Genomic DNA, 21801 nt, shown 5'->3' with positions numbered 1-21801 from the left:
ATTTCCCACAGTATTGGGGTACACAGGACAGGGAGCACTACAGATTTAATTAGCATAGTCAGTTTGATAACAAGATGCCTTGGCAAGAACAAACAGAGCTTTGAAGATTATAGGAAGATTGGATTAAGTCTGGTTATGGGAAAAGAAGATTGAATCAGCTTCTGCAAGCAAGATATGTTGTAAAACGTATGAGCTTTGTCTGTGTGATGTTTAACTAATCATTGTAGTAAAAAAAATTACTAGTCTTCCTAGAAGAGTATATAACCATTTGGAAATCTCAGTAAAAATTAATTCTGATCACCAAATCAGACTTCCTGTCTCTCTCCCAGTTGTCCATACCACAGAAATTTCTGGAGAAACTGTCTGCTCATGGCTTGGATGGGTGCACTGTTCCCTGGGAAAAGAACCAGCTGTATGGCCAGGCCCGGGGAGTGGTGCTGCATGGGGTGACATCCAGCTGGTGAGTCACCAGTGATGCTCCCCAGAGCTCAGTACTGGGGCCAGTCCTGTTTGATATCCTTGTAACTGATCTGGACAAGGGGATGGACCATGCCCTCAGTCAGTTTGTGGATGGCACCAGGCTGGATGGAAGTTTTGCTCCACTGCAGGGTGCAAAAGCTCTACAAAGATATCTGGAAACTGGCTTGATATCTGGACGTCTGGATTGATGTGCTGAAGCCAATGCTGTGAGGCTGAGCATGACAAATTGCCAGGTACGCTTTTTTAGTCACAACAACCCCAAGAAGTTCTACAGGCTGGGACAGAATGACAGGAAAAAGACCTGGGGGTGCTGGTGACAGTGACTGAACAGGAGCCAGCAGTGCCCAGGTGGCCAAGAAGGCCAATGGCATCCTGGGCTGTAGCAGCAATGGTGTGGGCAGCAGGAGCAGGGCAGGGATTGTCCCCTGTGCTGGGCACTGGTGAGGCTGCACCTCAAATCCTGTGTTGAGATCTGGACCCTTCACTATAAAAAAGACACTGAGTTGCTGGAGCAGCTCCAGGGAAGGGCAACAGAGGTGGTGGAAGGTTTGGAGCTCAAGTCTGATGAGAAGTAACTGAGTTTCTTACATTGTTGTCTTACTTTCACTCAGTATCATATTTCTGCACAATTGTTCTAAAAAACTTCTGGCTACCTTCTATAACAATACATTAAACAGTTTAAGTAAGGCTTGCATGTAGGCCATCTCTGTTTTCTGTGTGGAGCAGGAACAAGTATAAGACAACCTCTGGATCCGTGGTGATGTACGTGAAGTGGTCTAGCAAAGGAAATCAACAGAATGGATACAAATATAACAAAAATTCCTTTTGTTTTCTTTTATTTCCTCCTGGGAACCAGCTATATTTCTAATCAGAATTCATCTGACATTTCAAGATCATTTGTAGCATACCTGTCAAAGCTAGGTCATACCCATATGAAATGGCCCAGGAGTTCAGACACAAATAAGACTTTTTCAGGGTTTTTATTTGTAAGCTTGTTCAGAGTGTTTTATCATTTGACTACAGTAATTTGCTTCCATTAGGAAAATATATGGGAAATTAAATGTCTATAGCACTATTTAGAAATGAATAAATAAGGTTCACAAAAAAAATTGGTTTTCAGTTACATTTCTAGTGCACAAATTGCTTTTGTTTCTTCTATAAATACAATAGAACATAAAGTCTCATTTAAATTACCCCTCTCAGCTTAAAACTCTCCTGTGACTCATCTAGTTCTGGCCTTTACAGTAATCCAGCAGTCTTTTATGACAATTACATATTTCCTATGCTGATGGGCTTAGAGTGCAACTAGATGGGAAACCTTCAAAAGATGTGGAGTAACATCAGAACGAGCAAGTCCAAGCAAGTGTGACAAAGGAAACAAGGGTTTCTAACAGGTCAAACATACACCAGGGGCTCTTTGACTCCCTGACCCATCCAGAACAAGGGCACACCTGGAAGCTGTGGGGATGCTGGAATTGTTTTATAGGTTTTTAGTTATAAGTTTGGTATGGCTTGGAGTTTGGCCCCAGCTTGGTAAGGGCCCCTGTCTTGGTATGTTCTTATCAGAAGTTGATAAGAGTTTCCAAGACAACCTAAGTCTCTGCCTGGAGACTGGTCTTCCCATTGTCTTTTCCCCATCCCAATGTATCTTCTCCCCCCTCCTGTCCATCAATCTCCCAGGCCCAAGACATTCTGAGAGGTGTCGGACAGTGGTTGGTGGATTCCCCAGGGATCCCACCCCAATTTACCTGATTTGTTGATGTTTGTGTATTGCAGTTGGCATTAGTCACCTTGCTTTGTTTCATTAGTTTACAACTTGTACCCACCCCTGAGACTTCTGTTGAACAAAAACCCCCTGCAGGCCAGGTCCTGGGCCACTCTCCTGAGGCACAGGCCTGGGACCAGGGACTGCCCCTGTGATCCCCGAATAAAACTTTCTTCCTGAGCCTTAAGAGTGTCCCCTCTTTCGAACCACGGCCGTGACAGCGAAGGTAAAGGTGCTGTGGAGCCAAGACCCACGCAAAGGTACTGTTGAGGCGTATCAGAGCTAGCAGGGTGGTCCAGCCAAACGCTGGGCTGGCCTGAGAGACAGATACGTGAAACAACAGGATGCTCCATGGGGGAGGCCAGCTCTTGTCTCTGCCTTCATTCCTGTTGCTGTGCACTGCACTGTGGTCCACACCACCATATGGGCCATAAAACCAACGTGGCAGCAGCAGAATTACGTTTAGATGCAATGGCTTCCAGCAGCAATAACTACTCATATTTGATAATACATGGACTATATACATCAGAATCCCTCTGATATTAATTAAAATTTTCTCAGCTTTCTTTCTACAGAAATTCAGAGTGGAAATCTGTTAATAAAATTTACAAAGGTGTGGCTTCCCATCTCCTATGTTTCATTAAAGAAGAAGAGAATTTCATACTAAAATAATTTTTCACAATGGTCTTGTGTCAGCTTTGGCCTCTATATCACTTATGCAAATTATACATACACATATAAACTGCTAACTAAGCATTCCTGTGCACATATGGTCTCCCACGTGGGGACAGATTCCACATTTGTGCATTTCATTACTTTGTTAACAAATGCAGATACATTTTTAATTAAACAGACAATTTAATGTTCTGAAGTATGTGACCATGTCATGATTTGCTGCAATTTATCCCCAGTAATCAAGTACATACTGTAGAAGGGAGCTGTTAACAAAGGAACAAGGCAACAAAAAAACCCCATAAACCCAACTATAAAATAACACAATAATGATGAACCTCTCTCCATCCTCAAATATTTTTATGCTGATGACTGATCTGAACAGGTTGTCTGACTTGTGAAGAGCCACTAACCTGGTAAAATTTTAAAGGTTCAAGATTTGCAAGAATTCTCCATTAGTACTGATTAACCTCAAAATTATGTTTGAAGCGCAGGTGTAACATGAAGTATACAATGCATTTTTTTCTTTTCATGGGAACACAAAAGCTATTTCCTAGTCTCAATTTCAGCATAGGCTATTAACAAGAATTGTCTGCAGGGGAAAAATATATTAATTTGGAGATAGCAAGACTTCCTTTGGGCTGATATAAGAAAATAACAGGCTTTGATTGAATCTAGAATGATTTTTGAATGAGTCTGAATTGAATTTTTTTACTGGGCTTAAAAAGAAAAAAAAAAGTAAAATCAAGGCATTACTAGTCACACAGCACTTTGATATAATCAAAAAAACATTTTTGCTAGTAATGAATAAAGCCAACTCAGTGAGCCTTTGAGCAACACCAGGGAAAAGAAAGTCTCCTCTATCTTTTTAGGTGAAGTCTCCCATATCACCTGGGTCTCCTCCTCTCAGTCAACATTAGACCCACCCTCTTCTAGGGCTGGATGAAGGACGGATGAATGTACCAAGCCCAGCACTTTGGGGTGGTCTTGTTTTAAAAGCCATCTCAAAACAAAGTTGCGCAGGAAACAAATCCAAGCCTTTTTTGCAACATCCACAGTGATTCTGGAGCGACTCTTTTCAGTGATTCTTTCCTTGCAGCATTACCTTGATGATTATCCATCAGAAAACACAGAAGAATAGTGGGCAAACCTGGCTCTTATTTTAATGCCTCTGTCTACTTTGGCTTCTGTTTTCTGAGAGAGCAAGAAAGCAGCTGGCAGCTGTGAAAACTTGAGGGGGGTCTCTGGCCACCCCCATCTTAGGGGATGGGATCTCCTTCAATGAGACCCTGTCAGAAAGTATGGGCAGGTAGAGGTCTGAGCATACCTCAGCTCCAGCCCCATGCCTGAGTGCATTTTGATGGAAAGAGCACACTAATGGGCAGAAAATGAAGGGGGAAAAAAAGGGAAAAAATAAAAACAGCCTCTCTCCCCTCTGCAGGGCCTCTTCCAGCAGCAGCCACAAAAACTGCACATAATTAAACCTCAAGGAACTCAAGGACATTTTTTCAGCCCATATAGAAGCGAATGATATGACAGTAAATTTCTGCCATTTTATTCTTTTATAGCCAGGGGGGACACCCAGAGATTGCATGGAAGGTGAGTAAAAGCCATCTAGTCTGTCTGTTTACCACTGATCTCCCCCTTGATAGATTCCTCAGCCTCTATGGTTCCTCCCCTGAGAACTGCTGTCAGTAACACATCACTCCTGCTCTGCCTGAGAGGCTGTGCTGGAGCTGATCTATTCATTTCCTGGCAGACAAGGCTCTCACAGGCAATTCCATTAGCAATATCCATCTCAATGACAAAGTACATCTTTTACGTGTCTGGTTTCCAACCAGTCTTATTCTGGATCCCTTTTTTTTTTTTTTTTTTTTTTTTTTTTTTTTTTTTTTTTTTGACATTGGAAATCACTGACATAGTGCAAGTTGTGTTTGTTGCCCTCTTTCTTTCAAGCTGATGGATTGACAGAAGTTTTCTTTTAAAAAATATCCTACATGATTTAATGGTAAGGACACTGCTCTGGCTGGACTAAGAGATTTAATAACAATCAGCTTTCCAAATAAGGTCCACAAAAAATAAAATTAAATTTATCTTTGACACATGAAGCTGCATTTGAAAAAGATTAATGTTTCAAAATTAGGTTAAGAATATTGGGAAAGGACCCTTGTAAGTTATTTGAGCTCTGCACTTAACTTCACATTATTTTATTGTTGTTTAAATGAAAAAAGTAATCCAGTGAAAATTAAATGAGCAATTTTCATGTGAAGGCCTCTGGGCACTATTAAGATTCACAGCACAAAGTGTAATGCTGCTTCATAATAAATTGATCTGAGTCAGGTACTAAATATCTACTGCCTTTGTAACTGAGAAAACATTTTGCATTACCAGTGTTTCTGAAACAGACTGACAAACAATTTTTTCCTTAAATACACAGCCACAGGTTAAATGTTCCAGCATTTTCCAGTGGCAGCATCCATCCTCCTATACTTTGGCAGGCAAAATAACCCTGATTAAATTAATTAGTGTCTTCAACTACTGTTGAGCTCATTAACAACCCTCTAACATTGTATATTCTGAAGATATATGCTTAAGTGCAATAATTGTAGGCGTTGGTTCATTAGCAAGTATGATCAACACGGGTTATCAAAAACATTTTTCATGCATAACAAATAGAGCAAATTGCTAAAACAATAAAAGAAATATCTAAGATCTACAGCAGGTTCATCTACATGATGTAATAATTTGTTAACATAATTAAAAGCAGATTTATAATAACTTAAATTTTCCACCTTCTTTAGTCTAAAGGAGACCGGGGATACTGCCTTGCTTTCTGCAGGAAGTTTGTGCCACGGCTGGCAAAATGTCAGGTGGAATTAAGACTGTGTGATGAAGAAAGTTTTATTTTAGATGTGATAGACTCTCTTTAGAAATCCTGCTGATTGCACACAGGCTGTGTAATTACAGGCACTTGTGAACTGTACTTCATTTTACAGCGACAAAGTGTTGGCACTGGTGAGACATTTAACGTTCCCAGGATTAAATGAACACAATTCAAGTACACTTTTAGAAGTTGCCATTAGATTTCCATTGGAACCTTCAGGTTCTCTGTACTATAGGCAGAGTTGTAGTGTTTTAATTTTTTTCCATAGGAACCATGGTACATTTTAAGTTTGGCACACTTAATTTTCTAAGGGAGTTACACTAAAATGAGAACTCTTACTAAATGTCAATTAATCGACCTATGACTGATGATAGTTTTAAGTTGTAGAGGTGCACAAGTATTCTTTCTTAGCTTAAGACAAAAGTACTTACCTATGGAGAAGAGAAATAAACAGTGGAAGGGTTGACCTTGCCTTCACTGAGATCAAATACAAATTTGACTGATTTCCAAAAGGAAAAATTTTACACACAAGATTTACTACAAATTCAGTTTATATTTCAAAGAAAAGAGAGATTCATGTATGCTGTACTAGTCAAATCAGAAGTATCTGTAAGTTTGAGCATACTTTTTAACTTTATGATCTTTACTGTATTCTTTGGAAACGGCTACACTTCCACAGAGTTACATTACTGTGTAGTTCATAACTCATTAACCTGAGAAATGCAAATTAAAAAACAGAAATATTTCTAATACAGAGCATTACAAACGTACATTAAATAAACCCATACATAAGGAAAATGCACTAAACTTTAAGTCTTTCAATTTGACTTTTTTTGCTAAAAGGTTTTGATTTACGGCTTGTGTTTCAAGACCTAGATCTTTGTGAACGTTCATAAATGAGCAGAATTTGCATATTGTTCCAACATGCTCCCAAAAGGGAAAACTGCTTCCCTTGTAGAAAATACTAAAATTAATTTGAGGAGGAAAGTCATGAAAAGAAAATGAACAATGACATGGCCATGCAAGCTCCCCTCATCTGGCATTTATTGGATGGTCTCTGTACATCCAGCCACTCACAGAAGTGTTGACTATGTCACACTCACCTTTCACATCAAACCTGGATAATCGTAATAAATTTAATGGAATTATGCTATAGAAGCTTCTTCTCAGCACAGTGCTTGCAAATCACTCTACAGCTACACATTTACATTTGGGCTTGACAGTGTTTAGCCAATGCCCTGACCCATTTGACATCCTCCCACCAGGCTCTGCACTGCTGCAAGGGAAGGGCAGCAGCCCCTGAACCCAATAAAACCCATAAAACCCATGTATCAGATGAGAACAGCAAACCAGAGGAATGCAGATGAAACTAGTGAGAATACATGGTCAGTCAGTGTTAATCCTTTTTAATATTCTACTTCACACCAGAGAGGATTTAATTGTTTCTTAAATGGCTCTAGGGCCTCTCTGAACGAGCAAACCTGTCCAACAGAGCAGACATTTATTTGGAAAAAAAAAAATCTCTGTAATAAATATTGATCTATCATATCCACAGATCATTCTGGAGCAATCTCTCCTTGCCTAATTAAAACTGTGCTAATATGAAAATGCAGGCCAGGCCCATAAGGCACACCAGATCTGAGAGAATGTGTGGAAATGCCTGGAAGTTGCAAGCTCTGGGCAGGGAGGCAGAAAGGCACAGGAGCTGTGCCCTGCATGCTAATGAGCTCCACCAGATCCTAATCCATACAAATGCAATTTAAATTCCCTTCCACATCCTCAGCCTCAAATTCTTCTAATTAACCCGCAGCCATGAGATAAGCAGGCATGTAGAGTGGGGGGATGGCTCAACAGAGGTGACAAAAGGCAAAAAAAAGACAACTCCTTGCCACTTCCCTTTCCTCGGGATTTGAAGGCTGTGTCAATCATTAAGCCAAACTCAAAATGGGGTAATCGAAATGTCATTTACTTAATTTCCCCATGACATTTTAACTTTTACCTTATAAGCATTCCTGGATCTAGGACTGGCAAAAATGTTTTAGCCATCACAGAAACACACACTTCCAGAGCCACGTGGCAGCACTTAAAACCATTTCCCTCCCACTTGACAAGCAGCTTTGTTAAAGATGGCAGGCAGTATTTCACCAGCTTGGCTCACACTTTTTGGAGAGACACTCAGCTTCCTACAGAGATTTAAGTCCAACAGAAGTCAGTTTATTGCCAGCTCCAGCACCATGCAGAGGTGCAAGGATACCATAGAAAAGAACTGCTATATTTTATTTTAAATGGTGTCACAAGGAACCCAGCAGTGTTGCATGTTACCATATGTAAAAATCTGTTACAAGCCATAGGTTCCCACAGCCATTTCCCTAAAACTCTCTAAAGATGGGATCTATAAATCTAGTAATTCAACAGCTGCCTTAACATTTAACAGGGTAGATTTGGAGAGACCTGTCTCAGTAGAATTCCTCTTAATTTACACTCGTTCCAAGCTGAATTTGTCCAAGTGTTTTAGTGATCACAATAAGACAAAGTGCTGTTTATGGTTTTGGGCATTTTCTGGTTTTTAGTTGTTTGGGTTGTGTTTTCGGTTTGTTTTTTTTTTAATGAGTGGTAACAAAGAGCTGTTTTCAGAAAGCATCAAGAGCCCTGCTACTCCACCACAATTAAATGAGATGAAAAGTATTTGATTGTCCATTTACCAGTATTTGCATATATGAAGAGATTTTGCCTATGCAGATGTATGCAGGTGCTGTTTATTAAAAAGGTCCTTGTGTTCTTTTTTAAATACAACTCAGAAATCTGAGGGAGTTACATGATTTAACAAATGGCTAACCTCAGCTTTTCACCTCTATTACTGTTATTTTCAAATCAATTTGAATTATGCCTTTAGTGTTTACATTAACATCTGGTTAGTACTTTACTATCTTACTTGAAGAAAGTTGGTGGCCTCATTTTGAATTTTAATGAAGACCACACTGCATGAATCACTGATACCAGATTCCCTACTGGCACACTTGGCCTTGATGGAGAGCTGAAGCAAGACAAAAAGAATTAAATGTCATTACATTACTGCAATTGAATAATCCAAACCATGGGTTGTCCACAGCATCTGAGTATGACTGCCACAGTCAGTCTTTACATAGTTCAGAGGCAAAATTGAGAAGTAAACTTGAGGTCTCTTGGTTTATGATATACCATGTGTTCTACAGTCACTTAGAAAGCTGTGATTTTTTTTTTTTTCCATCTCTGAGAAAGAAAAAATGCCTCACTGGGACTTGACTTGTACTAACACAAGTATTTTTAGACAGACAATGCTGATTTGCTTTGTTAAACTACCTGCTACTGTACTCCTATATTCCTAACAGACAGTCACAGCACAGACTGAGACAGGGAAAAAACCTGACATACACTAAACTTGACAAGTGAGTCAGACTCTACTTGCTTAGGTCTCAGGTCTTTTATTCCATGCTGTGCTCTGAGAGAGAGAGAGAGAGAGAGAGAGAGAGAGAGAAAGAGAGAGAGAGAGGCAGTACTCCAGGTCTGACTGTGGTTTAAATTGCAGCTTCTAAACAGGAGAAGCTCAGGCCAATTGGAGATATCCAGAAAATACAGAGAATACATGACCTGTCAGGCTGGTTTTCTTATCTGTATCTAGAGATGTGTTAATTTATGTACAAATCTAGCTGTGGGTAATGATCTTGGGTTTTTTCCCTACTAGCTCTTCACAGTTAATGTTATGCATTTTCATAAAATGATCACCATCTGTGGTCTTCAACCTGAGAAAGTTCTTGACCTGAATGAGCTTCTCCTTTATGGACAATGAGAGATCTGAAGTTTGCTGAGCTCATTTCACATTGAGGGGTTTATCTTTCACAGTCAACAGAGCTGAAGTCTCTGAAGTTTAAACTCCAAGCAAGATCTCAGAGAAAAATAGAAACATATGTCTCACATTAGCAGCTAAGACCTAAAAACATTACAGAAGTATTCATACTGACTTTAGAATGTGATCATTTCACTGCACAGCAGTGAGCATGGTCATTGAGAATGCCATCTGCTGGTAAAAGCAGCATGAGGGAGCACAACTCCTTGTAAGGCAACTTCCAAAAGTGGGAAAGATTAAATATAATGAGGATATTAATATACTGACAATAATAATTGTCAGTTGTTTGGTTTGGGTTTGTTTGGTTTTGGTTTTTCTTTTTTTAACTGCTAATTTGAAGTTTCTTTTAATGAAGTAGCTTTACCTGCATGACATGATGGATTTTACGTAGAAACTTTGGTGGGAATGGATTTTGAACCAGAAGAAAAGTAATATACCTTTATTTTGCACTGGAAAAGACTGACTTTCACAAATAGTAACAATTTAAAGGACATCATACATAACAAGAAAACACAAAGAGAGCTGAAAGACAGAGATTGCTTGCACTTTCTTGTTCTTCTGGAGGGGAAGCCGCAGGAGGAGCAGCTGAGGACACTTGGCTGTTCAGCCTGGAAAAGGTGAGACTGAGGGGAGACCTCACTGTGGTCTTCAACATCCTTGTGACAGAGAAGCAGAGGGGCAGGCACTGATCTCTGCACTCTCATGACCAGTGACAGGACTCAAGACATGAAGCTGAGACAGGGGAGGTTGAGGCTGGATGTGAGGAAAAGGTTTTCCACACAGAGGGAGAATGAGCAATGGCACAGGCTCCCCAAGGAAATGGTCACAGCACCAGCGTCACAGAGCTCAAAAAGTGTTTGGATGATGCTCCCACATCACACATGGTATGTGTGATTCCCTGGGTGTCCTGTGCAGGGCCAGGAGCTGGACTCAGTGATCCTTGTAGCTCCCTTCCAACTCATCAGGTTTTGTGATTCCATGATTCTCCTGTTTCACAGGATCTCAAAAGTAATTCTCAAGATTTTATTAACTACTTGGTGAGAACATTGAAAGCTTAAATCTCTACAGTAAAACTGAAAAAAAAAAAAAAAAAAATCAAACTCAGCAGTGAATCTGTTTGTTATTGTGCCATCACTTAGAGCAACTGTGATTCCAAGCTTTCTGCAGCCAGTTTGTGATTTGAACAGAAATAGTGGACAATACCTGTTTGGTAACTCCACTTTCAAGAACAATGGCTGCTACAGGACTACAGCAAGGCAGACCCACAGAAGCCATGTCTCTGCTGGTTTCAGAACTGTCTCTGCTGGTTTGAAAACATATTTTCTTTCTCTTTTTTTCCCCTCAGTAATTATTGATGAAGTGTCCACAGGCAACAACCAACCAAGTTACCTAAACTATCTAACAAAAAACAACTGGCGTAACATTGCCCTAGTGTTTTCTGAGAGTGCCCCATCTTTGCAAGCCAGTCAGAAACATGGGACAGTACATGGGAGTAAGATTTGATGGGGTTCAGCAAAGACTTTGGTCTAAATATGATTTGATTATTGCTCAGACTAAGTTAACAATCACTGACAGATGTCCATCTGCTCAAAAGCAAGAGCAATTAAAAAAAAGTTGGAAGTGCCAGATGTCAACTCCAACATATTAAATAGCAGATTAAAATATGTAAAGTTGCTTGGAAATGGTAAATGTACAAAAGCCTAATTAGTATTGAAAAATATTTAAATCTTCCATGTCTAATGACCTTTTGGAATTTGAGCTTTGCAGCTAGTAGATAGGTTTGAAAAAATCAATAGCACTATATAAATTATTATGCGCAATGCCATTAAATTATTTAGTTTGTGACAAGCATTAAATCCTATCCCAAGATACTCTTGAAGGCTTACTTTCTACATCTATTTAAAGTACTGGCCACATATAAAATAATTTTTTTAAATTTGCCTAAGCGCTGTGCAAGTTCTAGAAGAGCAGGAAAACTACAGGGCACAGTTTGAGGCTAAGAAAGCTGAGAGCCATAATGCCCATGACAGGATGTGTGCTGTTTCCAAGCCTTAAGATCAGACACAAGACTCCTGTAGTTGGACTCTCTAAGGGCTCTGTCAAACTTCAATCCCTTTACTTTGAGAAGCTCAACAATGGTGTCAGCAAAAAAAAATCTGACCAGAACACAAATACCTGTGTGCAACATCATGCTCAGCAACAAAAATTAGAGTAGAGGAGGAAGGTGAGGGTTTTAGTTACTAAGGTAGGGGCTGAGCTGGGCATTATTTTGCCTGTGTGAGGTGCTGAGCAATCTCCTTCACTGTGCTGATTTTGATGGTTTTGGTTGTTTCTTTGGTTTTGCCTTCACCTATTAATTCAGCTTTATCTGGACCCATGAGTTTTCTCACTTTTGCTAAGTAAAGATGTGGGGGAGATACTCAATCCATCAGGAAGAGCCCACAAGACCCAGGAAAACTTATTCATGACTCAGGGCATGGGAGCCAAAGCTGGGATGAATCTTTATTCCAGAAGAGCTACTACTGCCATAAAACTGGTCCAGCTTCCAAAGGCAGCCTTTGACAGTGGGGAGTTGACTTCCAGGTGAAAGTCTGCACAGCTCCTTAGAATCACTCAGAGATTATGCAGCCTAAAAATATGGCTAATCTTTTGCAAGAGGTTTTCTTTGTTGTTGTTTTGCTTTGGGTGGGTTTTTTTTTTGTTTGGTTTTTTTTTTTGTTTTGTTTTGTTTTTTTGTTTTTTTGTTTTTTGTTTTTTGTGGAGTTGATGGCTTGTTTGGAAAAAAACCCAACTTGCCAGAGTTACAGATGGGCATAGTATCCCACACTCAGCTATGCAGGAGACAGGGGCAGAGGAACACAGGACAGTGACTCATCTCACCATTACAAACAAGTTCTCAAGTGCTGAAATACGTAAAATTGCAACACCAAAACAATACTGAAGTTCAAACAAGTTTGTTTGTGAACTGGTTATTAACACAATTTTTTACACTTAATTTTTTTTATTATATCACCAACTGGTTTTGAATCATAAACAGATTAAAACCTGCAAATCCAGGTCTGCTTTTCTTCTCAGCTCTAGGAACAGATTACCACCAGCAACTACAACCCCAAACCAACCATCTTGTCTTGTTGGTGGGACCATCTCGGGGGAGTTGATGCAAAACTATGGACCTTTGTTACAGAACTATCTGGCTTTCTATTTGAGACTATTACTGACTACAGTGCTTAACTCCAGTACTCGCTGGGACTGTGAGGTACTGAGAGATACTCCTGGCAGTCAGGATCACAGGGATTTGCACCTCTTGTACCTCTCTCTACAAGGCAAATGACAACTGGACCATGCCATGCTCTTGCAAATTTGATATCAGCAGCCACAGCAGCAATTCTCATTCTACAGATGGCAGTGGGAATAAACACGAGCTCCCCATCCCACCCAGTCTGGAGACAGGGAGTGTCTCAACTCTTCTTACTTTGGTTCTAGTTCTGAATATAGTGGTAGGAAGGTATCTTCAAGAAAGAAGATAAAATGTTCACTTTTTTTTTTTTTTTTTTTTTTTCTAGTTATGGGGGTTTTTTTGTCTTTGTTCTAACTTCAAAACACTAGATAGTACTTTCTCTAGTGCAAAATCCTGTCCAATTATTTCAGAGGCCTTTGGATCAAGTCTCTTCTCATTATAAAGTCCAATTACAACCTTTAATGTTTCTCCCAAGTAACTGATGCATTAGATGCGAAAGTAACAAATTCCACAAAAGTGAAGTACATAAGTCTTAAGGAAATTAAGAAAAACAGACATCTGACAAAAATGTTGCACATGACAAAAAGGAATCAGATTTTAAAAATGTCAATGATATTCTTGTTACACCTTTATCATAAATCCATGATGGAAGAGATCAGAGGTAAGTCATCTGTAAATGATACTGGGCAGACATCAGAGATAATATATTGTTGAAGTTTTCAGTTTCAGAAATCCCACACAGAAAAAATATTATGAAAAAGATTGAGGAATATCACAACCAACATATTAAGAATTGTAATTCCATCAGATAACCCTTAACAAAGTAACCTTTGTGAACATACCATTAGGTATGCTTATCTCCATTCTAATAAAGGAGAATGGAGATTCAAATTTCATAATTCTATTAAATAATTCAGTTTAAATTCTATCATTATTCATAACTAACTTAATCCTGTGCCTCTGGTAGCTGCCTCACACAAGCCAAAACCTGTTCCCATAAAACACACAGGCTGTTCTAAGATGATTAAACTTACTGTATTTAATTTTGATACAAGGCATTTAAAAATAACCTTTCACTAATTTTGCTGATTCACACTAACAGCTTAGCATCAGCAGGTACCGGTGTTTTGGCAGCAATGCAAATTCATGCTAATTTTTTCTGAGGTCTTTCCTAAAAAAAGCAGAAATGGAAGTCAATGCCAAAATGATTGTCACATAAGCGCAACACCTTAAAAGGTGTAAAAAAAAAAAGATGATAAAGAGACTTATTAGCCCATCTCTGGAATTTTAAACCGCACTAAGAAAAGAAGGCTTTGACAATTCTTATACCCAAACACACAGGCTATCACACTGTAAATCCTCTCCACCAAAACCTTCAGCATCTCTGCACAAAAAGCTCAGGTGCAGTCCAGTGGAGATGCTCCCACCAACATCCTCTAGCAGGACCCAGGGGCTCCTGGCTTTGTGCTGCAGCCCTGGCAGCTGCAGGTCACCCTGCAGGGACACCACCACTCACAGCCACTGCAGCGTGAGTCAGCTCAATTACCTTTCCCAGTCTGCCTCCATTTTCTTTCCCTCAATGCGCAAATACTTTTTGAGACACAAAGCAAGTCTAGTAGCAAACTAAAACTGAGTTCTCCAAACACACAACAAGCTAAAAAGATTCCACTCAACAGCTACTCCAGCTGTCATCAGAGCCTTCAAATACCTGAGGAATCATATTTGTGGCATGTCCCCAAATGTACATACCAGGCTACCTGAGATCTTAAGCAAAATTAATTCCTATGCAGTTATGGCACTCTGAGAGCACCCGAAAAATCTGGTCTTGACTTCTTGTCTCTTTTCCCTTTCTTTCATTTCAAATGATAGGTTTAGCTCAAGTACCTATGTCCTCACTTAGGGAATTTTGATGAACTGCAGTTTTCAAGTAAATCAGCACAAAAGCCATGCTGTTTAGGATTTTATTAGTGACTCCACAAGCTCACAGGGCAAGCTACTAGGTGTGATGCTAACTGGTTTTAGATCTGCTTTGACAAAGGAAATGGGACTATACACCACTTGGTCAAAGTATGGAGCTGTGCACATTGACGACTGAAATTCCCAGATCCAAAAATTCTCCACAGGTTATGAGCAGTCCTAAACAGTAACTTTTGAAATGGTAACTGTAAGAAGGGAAGTTGTTAAGGTTTTATGGAATAATGACAGTATCACAGAGCAGACTTTTTAGGAAGCATGAAGGAGGCAAGCCCACTGCTGCAGGTGGCTGCCAAGAGGAAATAAAACATGTCTTGCACTTTGCCAAGATCCCCTCTGGCTGCAGGCAGGCTGGCAATAAAAAACTCTTGAGCACAGATAAGGAAGGACTCAAGTGAGTCAGCAGTTGGTGTCTGCACTGGCTAATGGGCAACAGGAGGCCTCCTGGTCCTATTCAGATAGTGAATACATATATATGTTCTTGATAACCACAGGACAAAGTAGCCATATTGCATAGCTTGAGCAGGATTTATTAGAAGTTTGGGGGTGAACAGCTTTATTTAAATAAAACAGATTTTATCTAGACAAGGGCTTGAATATGCACCAATGCAACAGTTAAGTGTCCCCAGATGGAAACTGAGGAATAAAATGAGTGTACAAGTCTTATAGAAGGGCTCTCAATGGCTACACCCTCCCCCATCCAAAAACATGGTCTTTTGTGATGCTGCTTTATGCAGCTGAAACTTTCTTGTTAATTAAGCAAAGATTGGTAGGTACAGCTGCAATTTCAAATGAGCTCTTTCCAAGACTCTCCACTTGTTCTGCCTCACTACCAGATGCACATTTCCTTTTCCAGCCTGTACACTTGTTTGCATCTTTTTGTCCTTTTCATATTACCATAAGATGGAAGTTATCAGTGCATGACAAAGGAAACAGAGGCACCACTGGAGTACCCCTTTAAAGTCATGCAGCCCGTTGTCATGGCAACCACTTAATTAGTTGTGTTACTCATTTTTCACCAGCACCTGGCAACATCACCTCTCCAAGATCTGTTATTATGGAGCAGTCTGCTAACTCAGCTGCTTTACAAGGTAGCAGAAAAGATTTGCTGGCATTTCCATTCTATTTTTCAGGAATCATAAAACACTCACAAATTGCCCAACAGCTGAATGCAACGTGCTCAAATACCACTGTGACAAGCCATCCCCTTGAAAAGAACACAAAGGAAGCCTTGGGATCTAATCATGCTCCCTGCAGTACCAGCATGTATGTACACTGCTATTCACTGCACAGGGAGGAGGATCAGACCTTAAATTCTTTCAGTGAAAACACACAAATACTTTGTCTGTCAATCTCTTGCACATCTTTCCTTTGACATCACAGATGTAATGGCACAGGGACAGGATTGTCCCCATTTCCTCCAAGCTTCCTTTTGCAGAAAGATTCCCACCCTTTCACATTGCTGCTGTCCACATCCTCAAGCTGCTCTGAGAAGCACACAAGCATAGACTGAGCCACCATTGCAATTACCATAATTAAACAGGATAATCAAACAGGCTTCAGTCAGCCAGCAGTCAGACCTGACAAAAACAGGAGCCTTCCTCAAGTGCAAATTGTCTCTGTGTGTGAGCTGCACAGAGACTTCAGACTCAAAGGGCTGAAAAAAAAAAAAAGGGTTGTTTAATTACATTCCACAGGCAACCCCATCACCTTGGATAAATACTTCCCTTGGACAAAATGTCACCTAGTTACCTAAATTCCCTTTCTGAACTTGGGACCATAAAGGAATAAATGCATCCTTACAATCATCTCTTTAGTATCAAAGTCGACCGTTTCAATGGTTGAACACCTGAAATTTAATATTTGGGTGCTGTAACAGAAATTAGACATTCTGAAATCTTATTAGAATGAGGCAACAAAAAAGCCTTCTCTCTGCCAAACAGCAGAGACCATACAAAGGAGCCTCATGCAGAATTCAGCATCAGAGAACAGCAGAAAGAGACTAAAATAATTCTCTGATCTGTACAGTGGGATTCTGGAGGTGCACATGTGCTCCTCCACAGAATTTTAGACACTAAGTTGGTCCAAACAGATAGCTTTATCTCCTGATATTGCCTTTATTCAAGTTTTAAGGCTCCCTTAATGCTCCTTAAACACAGATGTTGGCAGTTTATTGTTTAAAGATTGAGCAGTAGTGAAAAACACATTCATTTCTGCTTGTCAGAGATGTTGATGAATTCCAGTCACATGCAATTAAGCTGGAATTCAACACAATGACAGATTAAACAGTGAAGTCTAGACAAACAAGGGGGAAAAAATCAATCAAAAATACAATTCCCACAGAAAAAAAATCCTAAACAATTCTACATTCTTTCTGCTGCAAAAGGGGTGCACAGTCTTATTACATGAAAGTAGAGTATTTGTTTTATTTTAATTCACACAGTGGTATTAGAATCATCTAAAAGAGGCAGTTAAATACTAGTCATTTTTGCTACAGGAACAACATAGGATCTTTAAGTTTTAAACTAAAACACATATGTCAAAAACGGGATAAAAACTGCATTTTGCATTTCTTGAAGATAAACTCCTTCTCTGTAAAGCAAAGCAACAAATGTCACTGAGAAGTTGAATAGGCTTAATGACATTTAAAATAAAATGAAAAACAAGTATTCTAGGCCACAGTTTACACCCACATAAATAAGGGGATGCATGTCTTTACTCAAAAATCCTCATGCTGTGTATTGTTTTGTTAGTTATGTTGGTTTTGAAACTAGAGGAAGAATCATAGAAATACATAATTTTTTCTTAACTCTGGCATTGCTTTACTCTCTCTAGATATGGTGAGATACAGCTAAAACTGCTTTAACATATGCTGCAAGAAGAAAAAAATTAGTTACACAAGATATTTTTGTACATTATTCAAAACCATCAGGTCAGTGCTGTCATGCTAGCAAGGCATCAGGGTCTCTTTGTCAACAAAGTATAGCAACTGACCTCAGGAAGGTGATTTAGTAGCATGATACATGAAATTTCATAGCCCTTTTTCACCACACTTGAGAGATGTTCCAGAAGCTGGAATTTTTAACACTTGTCAGTACCAGGCTGTAACTGTACAACAGCACTCAACATGCACAAGGCCGCAATGATTTTACCAATGGCAGAAACCTCTGCTACTTTGAAAAAGTCATATATATTCACCTGATTAAATTCATCCATACTTATTCAGCAATAGTATCAAGGGTAATAAGATCTTGGAAGACTTACCAAACACTTGATTCTCTAGAAACCAGAAAAAAACCAAATTTTACACTTCACAAAACTGGTAAATAAATGTTTCACTTTATTGAATGAATCCTCTTAAGGAAGAACAGGCTTGGAAAAAAAGGCAGCAAAGAGATTTAGTCTTATTAGCCCTGTACATTTCTGATTTCCTCATACAAGCCAAAGAGAGTGAAGGCAGACTCACCACAACCCATCTTCTCATACCAAGAAAGACAACTCAGTGCAAGTCCTTTGGGAAGAAACACAGGGCTTGATCTGCAGTTGTACAACAGCTGTGACATCAGTTCTGGCTCTGTCACACTACAGAGCAAACCTTTCCAGTTATTGTTTTGTATGGACTCTACCTACCACAACAGGCTTCCATCACTGGACTACCAGACTGCTGCTACATGAAGAAACTGTTCAATCAAAAAGTGAGTTTTCTTAACTTTAAAAAGGCCCTAAAAGTAATGGGCCAGGCAACTTCAGAGTGTAATTTAGCAGTTCTGCTCTTAAACTCACCTCTAACTTCAGGAGAGAATCGAGCTGAATGGCGAGACACAAAAAGTTTCAGTTCTTGATCCAAGTTGCATTCGACCAAGTTGGTGTCCCATGACCGGATTCCTAAAATTCAAAACACAAGACACATCCAGCTTGACACATGAGCACTGGAAGGAGTTTTAACTGAGTATTTTTCTATTTGCATTCAAGCTCCTTGCATATTTCCGAATTCCAAGCCCAGCCTCCTTTCTTCCAGGGCACACAGCTATTTTTTAAAATGCATTCTGAAGGAAGGATTCTGACAGGAATCAGAAAAAGATAATTTGCTTTTCCAAAGGGTGACCATTCTTCAAGGCCCCAGCTTTAGAACTGCAGTAGTAGCCACTTCACACTAAGTTACCAATGTTCCCGATATAACTTTAAAATCACAATATACAGGTGTAAAAAAATGGAAGAGTGAACCACCCAGAGACACTTCAGTCATGTTGCCCTTTTGAGAAGAAAAAAAGACAGCATTACCTAGCATGTTGCTAATTAATATTTAAATACAAAGTATTAAATTGCTGACTTCTTCATTCAGTATCTTTGAAGCATACCATATTTTAAATTAAAATTTAAGTAATCTTTTATTTATGAAGTGTCAGAACTCTAGTTTTGAGACTTGAAAATGCTGTGCTTGATCTTTTTTTTTTTAAACCAAACCACACATCTCTGTTCCCTACTGTTTTTCCCCCAGCTACTTAAGGAGTGAGACACTTGACACTTATAGGACCAAAAAATGCATTATTCCAAATTAGATTTTTAAGGACTGAAATTTGACCAGGAAAAAAAGAAAAAGAAAGGTCATTGCAGCCAAAAGTCAAGTTTCTGGTTTTCTTCTGTAAGATTTAGATTAATAATTTGGAGGGGGGAAAATAGAACATACTTCAGATTTTTCTATAATTTTGTTTTGAAATTGTTCTGAAAAATCTTCTAGTTTTGAAATAATGAGCAGGCAGTAACACTACAAGTAAATCCAGGCACTGCTGCAATTTTGAAAAGCAAAACTGCACCCATTTTTTTGTCCTGTAGATGTTCATCTACACAAATGAACTGGCAAACATAAAAAATGAATTGCTGGAGAGGAAGTGTCTGGTAGCCCCACCCACACGACCATGCCTTTGCATGGAATTATTGGGGTTTGACAACAAGATGGCTCAAGAGGTGTGTCCAACCCCTTAGAATGAATCTAGAATTAACACTGCTGGTTACTCTTTCAGGGTCTCAGGCTGTGGATGTTACTGTCAATGCCACTTCCCATACTATATGTATGTTCTGTTTCAAGGCAGCAGAAACGTCAGAACTTAAGACTGGCAGAAGCCATGTTGCAGGGATGAAGCAAGAGGAGAAAAGAGTGAATAGCAGAGAAACCAGATCTGCAGTGCCTGTCTCCCATTGCAGCTCTGAGGAGGTTCTCCATGCAAATATGAACATCTGCATTTCAAAAGCCTGAAGCCTCTGCAAGAAGAATGCATCCAGGGCTTTTCCTTGTCAGCATCCAAAGGTAGTAGTAGCAAGCTTACTGTAACCAGCTACCAACAGTTAGGCAGCTGCCATTTGAATCTCTAGAAAAAATTGAAAATACAGGATTGCCTGTGTGTTCCATAACCACTTGAGGAAAAATAACTGAGCTCCAACCAGCCACCTCCACTTCCCAACTGACGCATCATTGTTCAGGGGGATGAGCAGCAAGACTCTTCTGCAAGTCTCCTTACTTTGTCTTCTCAGAAAGCTCTTGGCCATATGGTACATTTTTGGGACAAGTTTTGGCAGGCAAATACATCTAAACAGGCTTTAATATCTTCCAGGTGTTGGAATATTTGAGAGATGGAACACCAAGATGATATAATACCATACACATAGAGCACATATGAAAACAATAACTGTTAAATTGACATTCATCAGAAGGCTGAAGGACACTGAATGAATGAGTGCTGAACTTCAAGAAGCTTGAAGATAAACAGCTCCCTGGCCTATGACACCAAGCTTGGGCAGAGAAACTACAGTGCTTTCTGGAGGTGAGTTAAACAACATGGACTATGATTCATCAATGTAGGACTAATGTAGGACTTGTCCACCACCCCTAGATGCTTTAGATGAAATCCTAATTTGCTATAGAGATAAAATTCTCATTAGATGTAGTCAAGATTGCTCCATCATTGCCTGATTGAGCCAGGCAATGCTCAAAAATACGGAACTCAACACGAAATAAATAGGAAAAAAAAAAAAAAAGGCTAAAAAGCCTGCATGCCCTATCCACACAGCAGTCCTAGAAGCTGAAGGTGGAATTTGGGTGGACTATCCAAAATTTACAACTGCATGATTCAGCAATCTGGATGCAAAAATTATGCATGTGTATTATAGAGCAGCAAAATGTATTAAATGAATGATACCACTAAATCAGACTTTGGGCGGAACAAAGGTGAACATGGAGATGAAAATCCAAGGTCAATCCAATGATGGATCAGCAGTGTGGACATAACTGCTGTAAACATGGCTGAACTGGAGCTATTTCTTTCTTCCTGCAGTCTTAGGAGTGCAATGCCATTAGACACAGGACTAATCAGACAGCAGGCAGGGCACACCCAGAAGCATCTGCTAAATCAGTGGGGAAATCTTGACGCTTCCTCTTCGCTTCCCCTCTTCTCTTTTGGTGGACGGTGGGTTGGGAGGATTGCCCCCTTTAGCAAAGTCACATCCAAAAATATAATTACTGGAAATGCGTCTGGCCACACCATTCCCTCCCCACGATACATTAAGAAATGACTCTGCATTCCACCAGGTTGCGTAGCATCACGCCACTGATGTGCTATCAGCAGATGTTTTCTTTGACACGTTGCTCTGCAGCTTGGCGCATGAATCCACAGTTTTTTTTTCAGTGATGGGACTCAGGAGATGTACCAGAGAAGACACTGAGGCAGAGTTATCAAGAGCCAAAAGGCATCTAAAGCTCTATTGAGAATAAAGGCAGCGAGAAGTGGGTTTTTTTCCAGACTACAGCAGACTTTCCCAAGGGAAAAATATTACCTGAACCCACAATTTCCTCACATAGATAGAACAGTCAGACTCCCACTGTTTTCATCCAGAACAATGTACCTTAAAAT

General features: G+C 39.7%; 1 protein-coding gene across 1 annotated transcript in view; it reads right to left on the bottom strand.

The window, feature by feature from the left end:
- The window catches only part of MAP1B (microtubule associated protein 1B), a gene marked incomplete at its 5' end in the record, with an annotated part of 71959 nt that overhangs the window by 48332 nt on the left and 1826 nt on the right, over positions 1 to 21801 (bottom strand). Inside the window, one exon of the mRNA XM_083884153.1 lies at positions 18680 to 18781. Coding sequence (XP_083740279.1) covers positions 18680 to 18781 — 102 coding nt within the window. The remainder of the gene's footprint in view (positions 1 to 18679; positions 18782 to 21801) is intronic.

The sequence above is a fragment of the Zosterops lateralis genome, assembly GCF_965231275.1.
Source record: "Zosterops lateralis genome assembly, chromosome: Z".
Classification (NCBI taxonomy): domain Eukaryota; kingdom Metazoa; phylum Chordata; class Aves; order Passeriformes; family Zosteropidae; genus Zosterops; species Zosterops lateralis.
Note: the sequence above shows the minus strand (reverse complement) of the source record. Positions and strands in the feature narration are given on the sequence as shown.